The following is a 14,327-nucleotide window of genomic DNA, read 5'->3' on the forward strand; positions in this document are numbered from 1 at the left end:
TAGATTAATATTATATATATATATATATATATATATATATAGATATATAGATATAAAACTTTGATCCAAACCTAACTAATTTTTTAAACTTGTTTTCTTTTTGAGTAATTAAATTTATATTTGAGATTAATGGATTTCATGGGGGTGCAGAAAGAAAATCCCTTAGGCCTTGATCGAAGTCCAAGAGAACCCAAATGCTTGTTGCAATATCCCTTTATAACAACACAGCAATAATTACGTATCCAGTTAAATGAGTGCGACAGCTAGCAACTAAAATAACTACCCTACGGGCACTTTCTTCCCGCTGCTTCTTCTTCTTCTTGCACCAAAGGTTTTGCAGAAACAACCACCAAAAATGCGAAGCTGCATCAACCTCTGGATCGTTGTCGCACTCTTCGTCCCTGTTCTCCTCTCTCTCAGAAGCCGTCGAGGCGAAACCCAAATTCAAACCACTCCTTCTTCATCTTCTGCTGCTTCTCTCTCTGATTCTTCTTCCTTCTCCGTGAAGCTTGCCAACACATTCCAATTCAACCAAAGGATCCGAGACGGCTCCAATCTTGAATATGATTTCTACAAGGATACGTGTCCCCAAGCCGAGGGCATTGTCCGTTCAGCGCTCACTCGCATTTACTTCGACCACAGGGACGTTGCTCCTGCCCTGCTTCGTCTCTTCTTCCACGATTGCTTCATTCAGGTCCTTCTTTTCTTTATGGGGTTTCTTGTTTTTTGATAAAGTATTTCACTTTCTATATGAGGTGCTTTATTTTTATCTTTATTTTCTGATTCTTGCTCCCAAGACTTTGAATATGGAGTCTTTGCTATGCTAATTCAAACGACTCTTTCTTGATTGCTTGGGTTTTTCTTTTGTTTCTGTAAGCTTTTCTTGATTCCTTTTTCTATGTTGAGAGGTTATGTACCTTAGTGTTTGCGCAATATGCTGTACAGAAATCCGGTGCTCAAGGACGTATCGGGAGCCCGTGTTATTTGTGTGCTCAATCTAAATGTTATTTATGTACCATTTAAATGCTACAATTTGTACTCGTAATAGTGACAATCTAAATTTTGATCATAATATTGTGCCTTTGTAAATAGTTGATTTTCACCTTTTCCTTGTGTAGTTTAATTTTGATGGGTAACATCCTTTTTGTGTTTTATGATTGGATGACATTCTAAACTGTTTTGTATTTTTCATTCAATTTCTTTTTGGACTATGTTTCATTTGGGGTATTAATGAATCAGGGATGTGATGCTTCCTTGCTGTTGGATGAGAACGATGGTAATAGTAACAGTTCGGTGGAGAAGCAGGCTGTGCCAAATCAGACACTGAGAGGTTTTGACAAGATTGACTTGATAAAGGAGGAGGTGGAGCAAGCGTGTCCTGGTGTTGTGTCCTGTGCTGATATAGTTTCTCTTGCAGCAAGGGACTCCGTGCTTCTGGTACATATATTTCATTGTTTACAATTGACTAGGGAGAGTATATCCTGAGTGACCAGCTAGAGTTTGGACTTTAATTGCAAGTTTGTCTTAATTCATTTGTTTTTGTCTCTCTTTACGTCACCTTTGTGCTTGGTCAATCATGTGTTTACATGTTATATTTTATCCGATAAACAATGCATTTTTAATGATATCATGATTTGAGGTAGTAAAGTCTTTGAAAATACCATTTTTGATGCATGTACTACTCTTGTTAGAAGTCCAACATCATTGCACATATGATATCTTTTTTACACATGGCCATGGTAGGCTGGTGGGCCATTCTATCCAGTTTTAACGGGAAGAAGAGACAACCATCAATCGTTTTTCGAAGAAGCAACTGCTCAGATTCCCAGACCTGATGATAATGTTACACGCACATTGCATCTCTTTAATCTCAGAGGATTTAATGCAAGAGAAACTGTCAGCCTTCTTGGTAGTTGCTCTACATTTTGTTTCATCTTAAATATAGTTTGTTTATTTGTCATCCATGAATGGAATATGACTAATGGGATATCTTGATTTGATTGGTGATGCTTTGAAGGAGGACACAACATTGGAAAAATTGGTTGTGATTTCATTCTGCAAAGGTTATACAACTTTCAGGACACAAGACAACCAGATCCTAGTATACCTCCTGATTTCCTTCGTCAGATGAGGCTAAATTGTCCAAACAATTCAAACACCAACAATAAAGATGAGTTTATGACTTCAAAGCCTATGAGCAGTGATGTTCACTCTAAATCAGGGATGTCATACATGCAAGCATTGTCATCTTCAGTGTCATCAGGTTCAACATTTGACACTCACTACTACCAAAGTCTGCTAAGAGGAAGAGGACTACTTTTTGCTGATCAGCAACTGATGGCTGAGGATAAAACTGCTAAATTGGTCTCTGCTTATGCTTCAGATGATGGATCAACTTTTCGCATGGACTTTGCCAGAGTCATGTTGAAAATGTCTAATCTTGATGTTTTGACAGGACTTCAAGGTCAAGTTCGACTCAATTGCTCCAGACCTGTGACTTCTTGAGTCAGTATATATGTACATTTCAGAAAGTTCATTTTTTTGTACAGTTTGTTAAACCAATTTTGATTTTTGATGGAATATACACTTGGGGGCTAGCTTTCATCATCTAAACTGTGGGGTTCAGTTGTAAATAAAAATATGGAAATGTTCTTTCATTTCTCACCATTCAAAAAGAGAAAAAGCTATCCTTACTGTCATAGTCGTAGCAACTATTTGGCATGAATATGCTCCATCCACTATATTTAGAGCTATTCAAAGTCACATTGCTGAACACATAAAAAGTTTATATTCACCCTGAGTACATAATGACTATTTGGATATTGCATCACCTTTCATATAAACTATAACATATTAATACATTAAATACCATAGGCTTATAGTAATTAAAAATGTGTTTATACTTTTTATTAGTTTTTATTAATTGCTATTTATGTAGAATATATTTGCATTTTATTCTTTATTTATTTATTGCTAAATTTAGTTTTTTTTTTATATATTTTTTTAACATGGTATCAATCAGGGAGGGAGTAAAAGTAGAAAAGAAAGAAAGAAGATAAAGTGATAAAGTGATATATATATATATATATATATATATATATATATATATATATATATATATATTGACATTTATAGTAACTGTATCAAATATTAAACCATATATAAATAAAAGAGTCCTTTATAGCAAGAGTACGGATATGGAGTAGCATTTAGCAAAAGTTGATGAGGTCCTATGAATTATTTATGATGAAAAGCTTGAAAATATTGATGAAGAAAAAGATGATAGATATGAGTATGAGCTTGACACATGTTACATGCAAGATAGTATAGATAGAGAAAGGAAGGTATTATTTGTTATTGGATGGTCGGATGGAAAGCAATAGATATGGAGATGGATGTCACTGGCCAGCGGCAAAAGCTTCAACAGGAAAAGTCTTGGTGATACCAGCAAGACTCTTGAAGTGGATCTTCCCTGTCGGAGGGTCATCCACTGTGATCTCACTCACAGGAGGCCATAGCATAAGCTCTTTCGCTTTTACACCCTTCAGCTTCTTTATCTTCTTCTTCGAAACGTATCCTGTTATCTCACTGTCATAGCTCACCAACTTCTTTATCTTCTTGAACTCGTGTTCAACCTTCTTCTTCTGCACGATCCACATGTATCCCGTGCCCTTCACATGTCCTACTTCGATAACATCTTCCAGAGGCAGAAGCCCCTCTGGAAGCTCGAACTCTTGCAGCAGTGAAACAGCAAGTTTCAGACCCTCCTCGTGTCCCTTCTTTACAACTCCTCCTTCCTTTTCTGCCATTATCACAAATCCTTTTTCTTCCTTTCGTATTCTCAGAGATACACAAACTGTTTTTGATGTTTGTGTATATATATAAAGTTTGTGCTTTGTAGAAATCGAAGTGAATTTCTTTGTATCTGCCGTCTCATGTGTTTTCTCTTGTTTCTTGCACTTGTTTTGTAGAATATTTGTAAGATGTGGTGTGGTTTTCTAGAAATAGTGACCATGGTCTGAAGAACCAATGCAGACCAAAGAGTTCTTGACAGATATTATGGTGATGGTTGGCCATAGAGTGAAAGTGGGTCCCACAGAGTGTCTGGTTTGTTGGAGGGAATATGATGGAGTCAGCTGGCACTGCACATGTCCATCTGCCGCCCTGTCTGGTCTTCAGCCCACACCACACTTCTCTCTTTTCATATACTAACTTCATTTATATCACTTCACTCTATGCCAAACCCACTCTTCCCTCAAATCTCATTAATTCACAATAATCACTTTTAATTCAATTCATATTCACTCCTTCAACCTTTAATCACCAATTCATCATGCAACCATAACCTTTCTCCCTTCACAATTTGTACTAAACTATCATCACACTATTTTTCATAATTATTGGTGAAGGTCAATTATTTACTTTATTATTTATTATTATTTTATTTAAATCAGTTACATATAACCCTTTTTAATTCATTTATTTTACATTTATATATATAATATTACAATTCTAAGTACTGAAATATGTTCATTTATGTACATCATATATATCTTTAAAATATTTTATTGTTCTGTTTTATTATGAATATACTAGTGCTGAGTTTATAAATTTAGAATATGCATTTTAATATTGTTATTTTATGATAACCATGACTTTGATATTTTTTTATCTCTTTATAAATATAAATATAAATGAAAAGAATAATCTTTTTCTTCCTATTCTTAATCACGATATGATTATATTAAAATTATTATACCCATTTCATGCACAATTAAGATATAATGTGGTCAACAGGGGCAGTCTTGTTAATCAAGGATAAAATTCGTTGTTTTTATGCACAAAAGTGGGATGAATATCACCATCCACAGACTTCAAAGTATTTTTTTGTTATACCATTTATATGTTTCTGATATATTGATAAATTATTTTGCTTTCATCTTGTTTTACAAAATACACAATGGTAATAATTAAATTGATTGTAATAGTATGTATTTTTACGTATTATAATATATTTTAACAAAAAAATAATTAGCATAGTATAAATAAAAATGATTAATATAATTTTTTACCTGTAAATAAAAATAGTATATTCCAATTATAATATTCTATACATAATATAATTGCATTTATATTTAAAAATATTATGATACTATTTTAATCATCAAACTTTTATTACATTTTAGTATATTTTATTTGTCATAGTCAATTTTTAATGCTTCAATAAAAAATATTTATCGGATAAATCAAACTGGACAATAATTATGTCTTCAAATTTTTACATTATACTATATTAATGCATATTAATTAAAACGCTTAATATCTATTTTGGTTCTCGATAATGTTTGTTTAAAGTAATCATATTTTTTATAAAAAGTTTAAAATTGTTCAACATCAATAGAAAGTTAGTCTTTTTTGCTGATAATTTTAAAAACTCTAACGGTGTAGTGGCTTTTTGGTTAAAAATGAATGAGTTGTCCATGTCTTCATTGTATAACACGCTGAGGTTAAATGAGGTGTCAACTTAATGACGAGTATTAGTTATAACAGAGGATTAAGTGAAATTACCTTTAGCTTAAAATTAATTCGTGATTTGGGACAATTTGGGATTGAAGAATCTGCTGAAATTGGTATTGAAATTAAGTTTGTGGTTTTTCCTCTTAACTACACGTTTTGATAGTTTCAGTTTTTCATGATTGATTAGAATTAATTATGAAAGTTGCTTTGACTCTGTAATTTACACAATGTTGATTGTTTGCTATTCTCATAATAGCATATTAATCTATTTTCTTGCATATCATCTGAATTAGAGCTTCATAATTTCATTCTAAGCCAAGAAGAGACATTTACAATTTCAATTAGGAAGAATTACAAAAGGTTTGTTTCAGAGCTTCAAGTTCTTCTTTAATTTTTCCAAACATGTATAACCTAATAACATAATAGAAGAACAATTAAATTTCTTTAATCAATTAAGAAAAAAAAAGAATAAGGTTCAGATGGACAAAACTAGGTGGCTGGTGTTCACGTTCTATGGTTCGCGATATTGATTTCTTGCAATGTTGGGGTTTTCATAATTTTAGGATTCGCAGATTTATAGGTTTTGGTGCGAAGACATTTCAATGGTTGATGTAAGGATTGAACTTTGCAAATCAGTGGTGGATGAAGGAGAAGTTGCGATGGAGGCTGCGGTGTGGCTCGATATTCATTGTGGATGATTAATGGTGACGAGGGTTACAATGATTGTATAAGAAGGAGAAGTGTGATAAAGCTTCCAATTTTGGGTAGGAAGAGGGCTGCCACGTGGCAGTCCCTTATTGGTTGAGCTTGACACACAATGACCAACTGGACAGGTCATTTAGTTTTCGCTAGGGGCAACTCTACCTTAGCTTTTTTAACGCCATAAGCAAAAAGGACTAACATGAACCGTTTTTACAAAATATGGACGTGTGTGAACTTTTGAAAAAATGCAAGACTAATTTGTTGGAAGTCTCACATCGATTAGATATAAGGTCAATTTATAATATATAAGTGGGTGCAAACCTCAACTTTCAAGTCAGTTTTGTGAGGTTGAGTTAGACCTAAAGCTCACTTTTTAATATGGTATCAGAGTCATGGTTAGAGCCTATCCTAGCGACATCTATGTGGACATCACGGTTGAAGGTGGATACAAACCTCACCTTACGTTAATGTATAGGTAGTCATATATATGTTTCATGACACTTCTTTTTTAGAGATTGTCAACACACTTCTTTTTTTCTATTATCTAAATATGAATTTATGGACTAAATTATGTTCATCTAAAGACATGAATGATTTTAATCTCTCTTCTCTATTTAGAGATAATTTTAAAAAACAAAAATAATATATTTTATAATATATATATATATATATATATATATATATATATATATATATATATATATATATATATATATCCAAACTTCATATAAAAATGTACCTTTTACAATATGTATATACAAATAAATAAAATTAAATAAGTGATAACAATTAATGTGTTTTTATGTATATATTTTTATGAATAAATAAAAATTTTCGTAATTTTTACCTTGTCCTATTTTTAAATTTGGTGTATTTTTATGTTTTCTTGTGTTTTAATTAGTATATATTTATTTTACCTCTAAGATATTTGAGTGTGTGAAATAAAAAAATATGAAAGAATTTTTGTAAAGAAAAACAAGTTAAAACTCAAGGAAGTGTGATTAGATAAGAAAATATTATTTTTAGACAAATACTCAAGAGTGCTAGCATTGCAAACATTAAGAAAAGATTCACCTGTAGGATATATATTCCTATGGACCATCCCTAGACGACCATAAAATCACCATTAAGCGTCAAATTGACTCATTAGGCGAAAATTATAGCTCAAACCAATAATATTCAAGTCGTTGAGTGAAATTTTGGCTCGTCCAGCGAGTTATCATTTTTAGGTCTCGTTGGGCGAGAATGAATGTGTTGGCTAGTTTGTCAGTCTCGATACGTGAAAATGAGTATTTAATAATGTTTTTGAGAGGTTTTAGGGGGATTTCTCATTTTTTACATGAATAAAATCACCTAGGGTGCTTGGAAGAGATTCTTAGATGTTGTTTGGAGTGTTGGAAAGCTCTTCCTCTCCTTTTTTGGGTTTTCTCCTTTATCCAAGATGGTTTCCCCCTTTTGGGGTTGAAGAGAAAGATGAACTACAAATTAGATGTGAACGAGAGACACAATTGGAGCATGGAACAATTGTCAAGAACCTTGAGAGTGTGCCTGCATATTTCTACTTATTCTCCATCTCTTCAATTTGTAGAACCCTAAGTTTTCTATCATAGAGGGTTATTCTTATCAGTTGAAATTAGTTGTAAAACATGAAATTCTTGTGAAATATTGTGTTGTTATAATGATATATATGTTTCCAATTCATGTTAGTATTCAATTTTCATGTTCTTGATATGAATTGATTCTCTACTTGATTTGTGATTCTTGATGTATTGGAAAATATGACTTGAACATAGAACTAAAATTAAGCACATAATGAATGTTCCTATCTAGAAAAAGAACTTGATTCATTAATAATCTTGAACTCTTGAAATTAATACATGATTTCACTTGTTGGAGATTCAACTGATTGAAACTTAATGAGTGAATTATAGACTTAAAATCTCCAAAAATAAGATTTGAGTTTAACTGTAATTTGATTTTGACATGAATATAAATTTGAACTGATTATTAATGCATAAAAATAAAAATAATTGGATGATTTTTTGTCTTAACAAATTATAAATAATTTATATTATATTTCCTTTTCCATCAACTGATTCATAAAAATGTCAACAAAAAATTATTGTATTTTTGTAAACTTTGAAATTAATCATAGAGAAAAAGGATATTTATTGCTACTTGCAACCGATGCACACTTATTAAATTTTTTATTAAATATTAAATGCTAATGGTTTTATACATGGAATAGACTTTATTGATTTAAGTGTTAAATTATAAATTATAAAATATCCTATATAAAATATCGTTAACACTTGGCAAAAATAATAAAATAATTTATATATTAAATGATATACTTTACTTTCACATTATATAAATAATGCATTAAATACTTTTAGATTAATATTATATATATATATATATATATATTATTTAAATAAATATTTTTTGTTAAAACTGAATTTCAAACTAAATTCCTTTCTTTAGTCATTATAATAGCATGAATTCCTAATTTTTTTTATTCCTTAAAGTTACACAACTAAGCACAATATTTTAATTTGATTTTTGTAAGTCATGATTTTAATCATAACCTCTATTATATATTTTAGAAAAAAAGTAATTTATTTTAAAAATAAAATTCAGGCTTTAGTAGTGTTTTTTAAAAAGTAATTTCTTTGTTAAAAATAAAACAATATATAAAAAAATTGAACTAAGACAATATAAATTAAAAATTTTAGAGCACAACTCCTTGAAAGATTATATTTATTCAATAAACTGGTATGGATGTAAAATATGGTAAGAAAGAATAAAAGCAAACATACAGAAAAAGGAAAACATCACTCTGAGGCTCAGATAATTTTTTCTTTTCATTATGTGAACAGAAATTTAAGAAAACTGTCATATTCTTTAAAATGTCACCAATGATTAATTTGATTCCAGTAAAAGTTAGTAAAATACAGAATGATTAAATTATTCAATATTTTTAGTTTTAATTTCTACTCATATAGTTACTTAGAAGTAATTTATTTTCCATTTATTTATCTATGTTTAATTTGCCTAGTTGGTCTTATTACTATTATTTTTATATTTATATGCATAAAAAAATAAGGAGCAAAGTTGAATTAAAACTTTATGATTCTCTCTTTGATTTCCTTTGTTAACTTTCCTTAATTATTTTGAAAATGGGTACACTACATAAGATTTTTAATGTGTTTGGAAAGTATGTCAATAAAAAGAATTACCATAATAAGAAAAATATGTTATTCAAGAGATTTTAAGTAATATTTATTTGAATACTTTGACTGTAATTTATGAAAAGAATAAATTCATAAAGTGATAATAAAAATAATAAATATAAATATCTGAGGGTAAAAAGAAAAGGTGAGAGAATGAATCTAAAGAGTAGAAAGAGAAAGTTAAATAATGAGAAAGAAGGAAAGAAGAAAAAAACTGGAAGCTCCTACAGTTTACCATTTACAGTCTCTTCTCTTCACTCCCAACCAAACCAAACACATTACATTACATTACATTCCTGTAACCTAACAACAACCATTCTCTTCAACCCTTAGCAAAATCTCCTATATAACAAAAAACAACCTTAAAACAAACAAAACATAAAATCACAACAACAATGTCCAACACTCTGCAACAACAAAATCCAACTCTCCAATCCAAACCTCTCGATCCGCCTCCCAAGCCTTCCCGTCCTGGCCACCGGAGATCAGTATCGGCTGGAGCTCCGTTAATCTACTCCGGTGGCGGCTCCTCACTGCTTCCCAGTGGGAACATCTGCCCGTCCGGGAAGATCCTCAAACCGGTGCTGCCCTCCCGTGGACCCAACCGGACAGATGTTCTTGGCTCGGGCACTGTAAACTACGGCCGCGGCAGCATAATACGTGGTGGCTCCGGCACCTATCCTGTGCCGGTGGCTGTGCCTGCATCGCCACTCACGGTGAAACGTGCGCTTGGAGGGTCCGATCCTGAGGAGTTGAAGAGGATAGGGAACGAGCTGTACAGAAGCGGGAACTTCTTAGAGGCGTTGGCATTGTACGATCGTGCTGTGGCCATCTCACCTGGTAATGCGGCGTGCCGGAGCAACCGTTCAGCGGCACTCACGGCGCTGGGGAGGCTCGGGGAGGCCGTCAGGGAGTGCCACGAGGCTGTGAAATTGGACCCTGCTTATGCTAGAGCGCACAAGAGGCTTGCCTCTCTTTATGTAAGGTAATTCATGAATGTAATGAGATGAGATGAAATTTTGGATTTGGATTTGAGTTTGGTTTTGTTGAGATTGAAATTGGAATTGGTTTAGGTTTGGGCAGGTTGAGAATTCGCGGCGCCATTTATGTCTGTCAGGAATTCAAGAGGATCAGTCTGAGGAGCAGAAGCTGTTGTTGTTGGAGAAGCATTTGAATAGATGTGCGGAATCGCGGAAATTTGGTGATTGGAAGAGGGTGCTCAGGGAATCAGAGGCTGCTATTGCTGTTGGAGCAGATTTTTCGCCTCAGGTGGCATGAATTTCTGATTTTACCATGGTGTATTATGTCGGAGAAGTCTTGTAAAATTAATCTTTCGTCTTTTATTAGCATAAAGTTTTATGATAGTCAAGTTGTGATTAGTTTCTGATTCCAAACTCTGTTTCTAGTTTTCAAAATGCAACTAAACTTGGTCGCTCATGTTGCTAGTGGAGGGTGTGGTACAAGGTGAAAACAAAGGAAGATGATAAAAGATGTCCAAGGTGTTTCTTGTTTTTGGTCAATAAAACACTTGTTTTATTACTAGCAACTTTAAATCTTAATAGATTTTGGATGTGAGATTGATCAGTAAGCACTGTGAAGTTATTTTAGAAGACAGTTTTTAAAATGGAAAATTGAGAACAGAGTCAAACCGGCTCTTGTTTGTGGTATGGTATTTGAATCTCTACGATCAAGTATAAAATCATTGTCGAATCTTTACTTGGTAGTCTTAAGCTATTAGGATAGTTGGTTTATGACAATTCGTTTTGGGCTAACTTGTTGGACTGTTGCTTTCAGATTGTAGCTTGCAAGGCAGAAGCTTATTTAAAACTGCATCAACTTGAGGATGCTGAATCCAGTCTCTTGAACATTCCGAAGTTGGAAGGCTGTCCTGCAGCATATTCTCAAACCAAGTTCTTTGGTATGGTTGGTGAAGCCTATGTTCCTTTTGTGTCTGCTCAGGTTGAGATGGCCTTGGGGAGGTAAACACTAAACACCTTAGACTTGAAATCCAAAGCTAAGTAAAGCCTTTGAGTGAGAAATGAATGATGGATTGTTGCAGGTTTGAGAATGCTGTTGTGGCAGCCGAAAAGGCTAGCACTTTGGATTACAGTAATGTTGAAGTTGGTAGGATTGTAAACGTTGTGAGAATGGTGGCAAGGGCTCGTTCAAGGGGCAACGATCTTTTCAGCTCTGGCAAGTTTTCTGAAGCTTGTTCTGCTTATGGAGAGGGCCTCAAGTATGACAACTCCAACTATGTTCTATATTGCAATAGGGCAATTTGTTGGTCTAAACTTGGACTGTGGGAACAATCCGTTCAAGACTGCAACCAAGCTCTTAACATTCAACCAAATTACACCAAGGCTCTTTTCCGAAGGGCTGCATCAAATACAAAGGTGAATCCACTGTTACTGTGCATGTTATGTGTCTTTGTGTGTGCGCATTGTTGTTTTGTTCTCTGAAGTTGATTCATTGTCGTTTTTAAAGATGCATAATCATGTTGCAGCTTGAAAGATGGGCAGATGTTATTAAAGATTATCAAGCCTTAAAACGCGAGCTTCCTAATGACAATGAAGTTGCTGAGTCTCTTCGTCGGGCTCAGTTAGCATTAGAAAAATCTCGGCTAGTGGTATACGGTACCAAGTTTGGAGTGGAAGTTGAGGAAATCTCAGCATTAGACAAATTTAAAGCTGCCATTGCTTCTGCTGGTAACCATTAAAATATTTTGAGTCTGCATCTTTCTTGCTTCATTGGTAACTTTTTAACAAAAGTCTGAATTTTCAGGTGTTTCAGTAGTTTATTTCAAAGAGGCACCAAACAAACTATGTGAGGAAATATCTCCATTTATAAACACCTTGTGTGTTAGATATCCCTCTGTTAAATTTATTAAGGTACACAAATAAGTGTTTTCTTTGTACTTGCTAACATAATTGCCATATTTTTCTGATTTTCTTTAAATTTTAATTGAAGGTGGATGCGGAGGAGTGTATTGCAATAGCAAAAGCTGAGAACATAAGAAGTGTTCCAACCTTTAAAATTTATAAAAATGGAGAAAAGGTGAAGGAGATGATCCAGCCAACACATGAGTTATTAGAGGAATCAATAAAGAGAAGTAATAGTCTCTAGATATTAGAGGAATTCATGCTCATTATTCTGCAACCAGAAACCACAGCAACATTGAAGAAGGTGCTCCAAGAATGCACCAATGTTTAGTTCAAATTAGGAATTCCAGCTTTCCCTGTGATATAAACCAATTTTTCAGGCAGGAAAACCTCAGATAGATTTTAGATACCATTTTGAAATCATATATGTATATCTTTGACCGCAAAGTGCTATGCCTCTCCCCTCCATGTCCTTCATTTTATTGCACCGGGTTTTTGTCAAATGTTAAAATGTCACACTAAACATATTATTGTTTTAGATTTAGACCACCTCAAACAAGGAAAAGAAACTGTCAATGGCGGTTATCCCGAAGAAAAATATGATGTTTCCAAACTGCTTGTACCTGAGAAACTGTTGCTCTGCAAAACATAGTTCTTCAATGTTTCAAGACTAAATCACGCTAACATATTTTTTGCAGTGTTTTGTATGCACTTGATCTTTGTTTTTTAATGTTTATAGAAGCTTTTTCTTTCAAGAGTCTGCAATGCAATATTTTCAAACAAACGAGAGTAATAATAGTGAAGTGGAACATATATATATATATATATATATATATGGGTTTGTTAACACGCGTACGTCTGTTTTTCAGTTGGTACATTTTAACAATGTGTACCGGATTATACTAGACAAAAATACCTTTATTTATCATGGATTATAAGTTTTAAGGTTAAGGATATTTAAATAATTTTCATTCTCAAAACTAAAAAAAAAAAAAAACCCTAAACCCTTACTCATCCCCTTCATTCCTCTCAACTCTTTCTCTTTCATCTCTCCCATTCCAACAGTCATCCCTACTATTGTCCCAATTGAAAAAAAAAAATCAGAAACCCTTTTTATCTACTATAATCTGGTACATTAAAATGTACCAACTGAAAATCAGACGTACGCGTGTTAACAAATCCCATATATATATATATATATATATATATAGGGATTTGTTAATTAACGTAAAGTGATTTTTCAATTAGTACATTTTAGTAGAGTGTACCAAATTTTAGGTTACAAAAATATCCCTATTTAAAAAAAAAATACTTTAAATATAAGGATACTTTAGTAATTTTAAAATTTAATTTAAATTAAAAATAAAAAAGGTAGTATTCATTAATTTTTTTTTAAAATAAAAAATAAAAAGAAAAGTAGTTATTTTCCACTTATTTTTAATTATAATATTTTTAAATAGATATAATTTTTATAGTTACGTTGCTTTTTAAAAATGGGTAGAGACATCCAGACAACATATTTTTCATGACTTAAAGGTATCTTTTGGAATTTTTATTTCTATGACTTTATAGAACCCGTCTGGGTTTATAGAACCCGTCTGGGTTTATAGAACCCGTCTGGGTTTATAAAACCCGTGGGTTAAAAAAACAATTACCTTTTATTTTATTTTTTATTTTAAAAAATAATTACCTTTTAAAAAATATATAATAAAAGCTAATAACTTCTCTTGTACACGTAGACTAATCAGGATTTTTGATAACTACCTTTTATTTTTTTTATTTTAAATTAAATTTAAAAATTATTAAAATGTCCTTGAATTTAAAGTTGTTTTTTTTAATAGGGATATTTTTGTAACCTAAAACTTGGTACACTTTGCTAAAATGTACCAACTGAAAAATCACTTTACTTAAATTAGCAAACCCATATATATATATATATATATATATATATATATATATATATATATATATATATATATATATATATATATATATA

General features: G+C 32.3%; 3 protein-coding genes across 3 annotated transcripts; 2 read left to right on the forward strand and 1 right to left on the reverse strand.

Moving 5' to 3' along the window:
• The first annotated feature begins 266 nt into the window (after positions 1 to 266).
• Positions 267 to 2,796, forward strand: LOC106778502 (putative Peroxidase 48). The gene is made up of 4 exons (XM_022776226.1): positions 267 to 694; positions 1,240 to 1,437; positions 1,744 to 1,909; positions 2,018 to 2,796. Exons 1-4 carry the CDS (start codon positions 356 to 358, stop codon positions 2,503 to 2,505), a joined length of 1,191 nt encoding a protein of 396 aa, XP_022631947.1. The 5' UTR covers positions 267 to 355; the 3' UTR covers positions 2,506 to 2,796.
• Positions 2,797 to 3,162: 366 nt separating this feature from the next.
• Positions 3,163 to 3,987, reverse strand: LOC106778572. Its single transcript, XM_014666541.2, has one exon. The coding sequence runs from the start codon at positions 3,807 to 3,809 to the stop codon at positions 3,399 to 3,401; it is 411 nt and encodes a 136-aa protein (XP_014522027.1). The 5' UTR covers positions 3,810 to 3,987; the 3' UTR covers positions 3,163 to 3,398.
• Positions 3,988 to 9,678: 5,691 nt separating this feature from the next.
• On the forward strand, positions 9,679 to 13,028 carry LOC106778547 (inactive TPR repeat-containing thioredoxin TTL3). Its single transcript, XM_014666516.2, has 7 exons — positions 9,679 to 10,437; positions 10,526 to 10,721; positions 11,247 to 11,431; positions 11,512 to 11,845; positions 11,956 to 12,157; positions 12,234 to 12,340; positions 12,420 to 13,028. Exons 1-7 carry the CDS (start codon positions 9,848 to 9,850, stop codon positions 12,573 to 12,575), a joined length of 1,770 nt encoding a protein of 589 aa, XP_014522002.1. The 5' UTR covers positions 9,679 to 9,847; the 3' UTR covers positions 12,576 to 13,028.
• The last annotated feature ends 1,299 nt before the right edge of the window (positions 13,029 to 14,327 follow it).

This window comes from Vigna radiata, unplaced genomic scaffold (assembly GCF_000741045.1).
Source record: "Vigna radiata var. radiata cultivar VC1973A unplaced genomic scaffold, Vradiata_ver6 scaffold_23, whole genome shotgun sequence".
Classification (NCBI taxonomy): domain Eukaryota; kingdom Viridiplantae; phylum Streptophyta; class Magnoliopsida; order Fabales; family Fabaceae; genus Vigna; species Vigna radiata.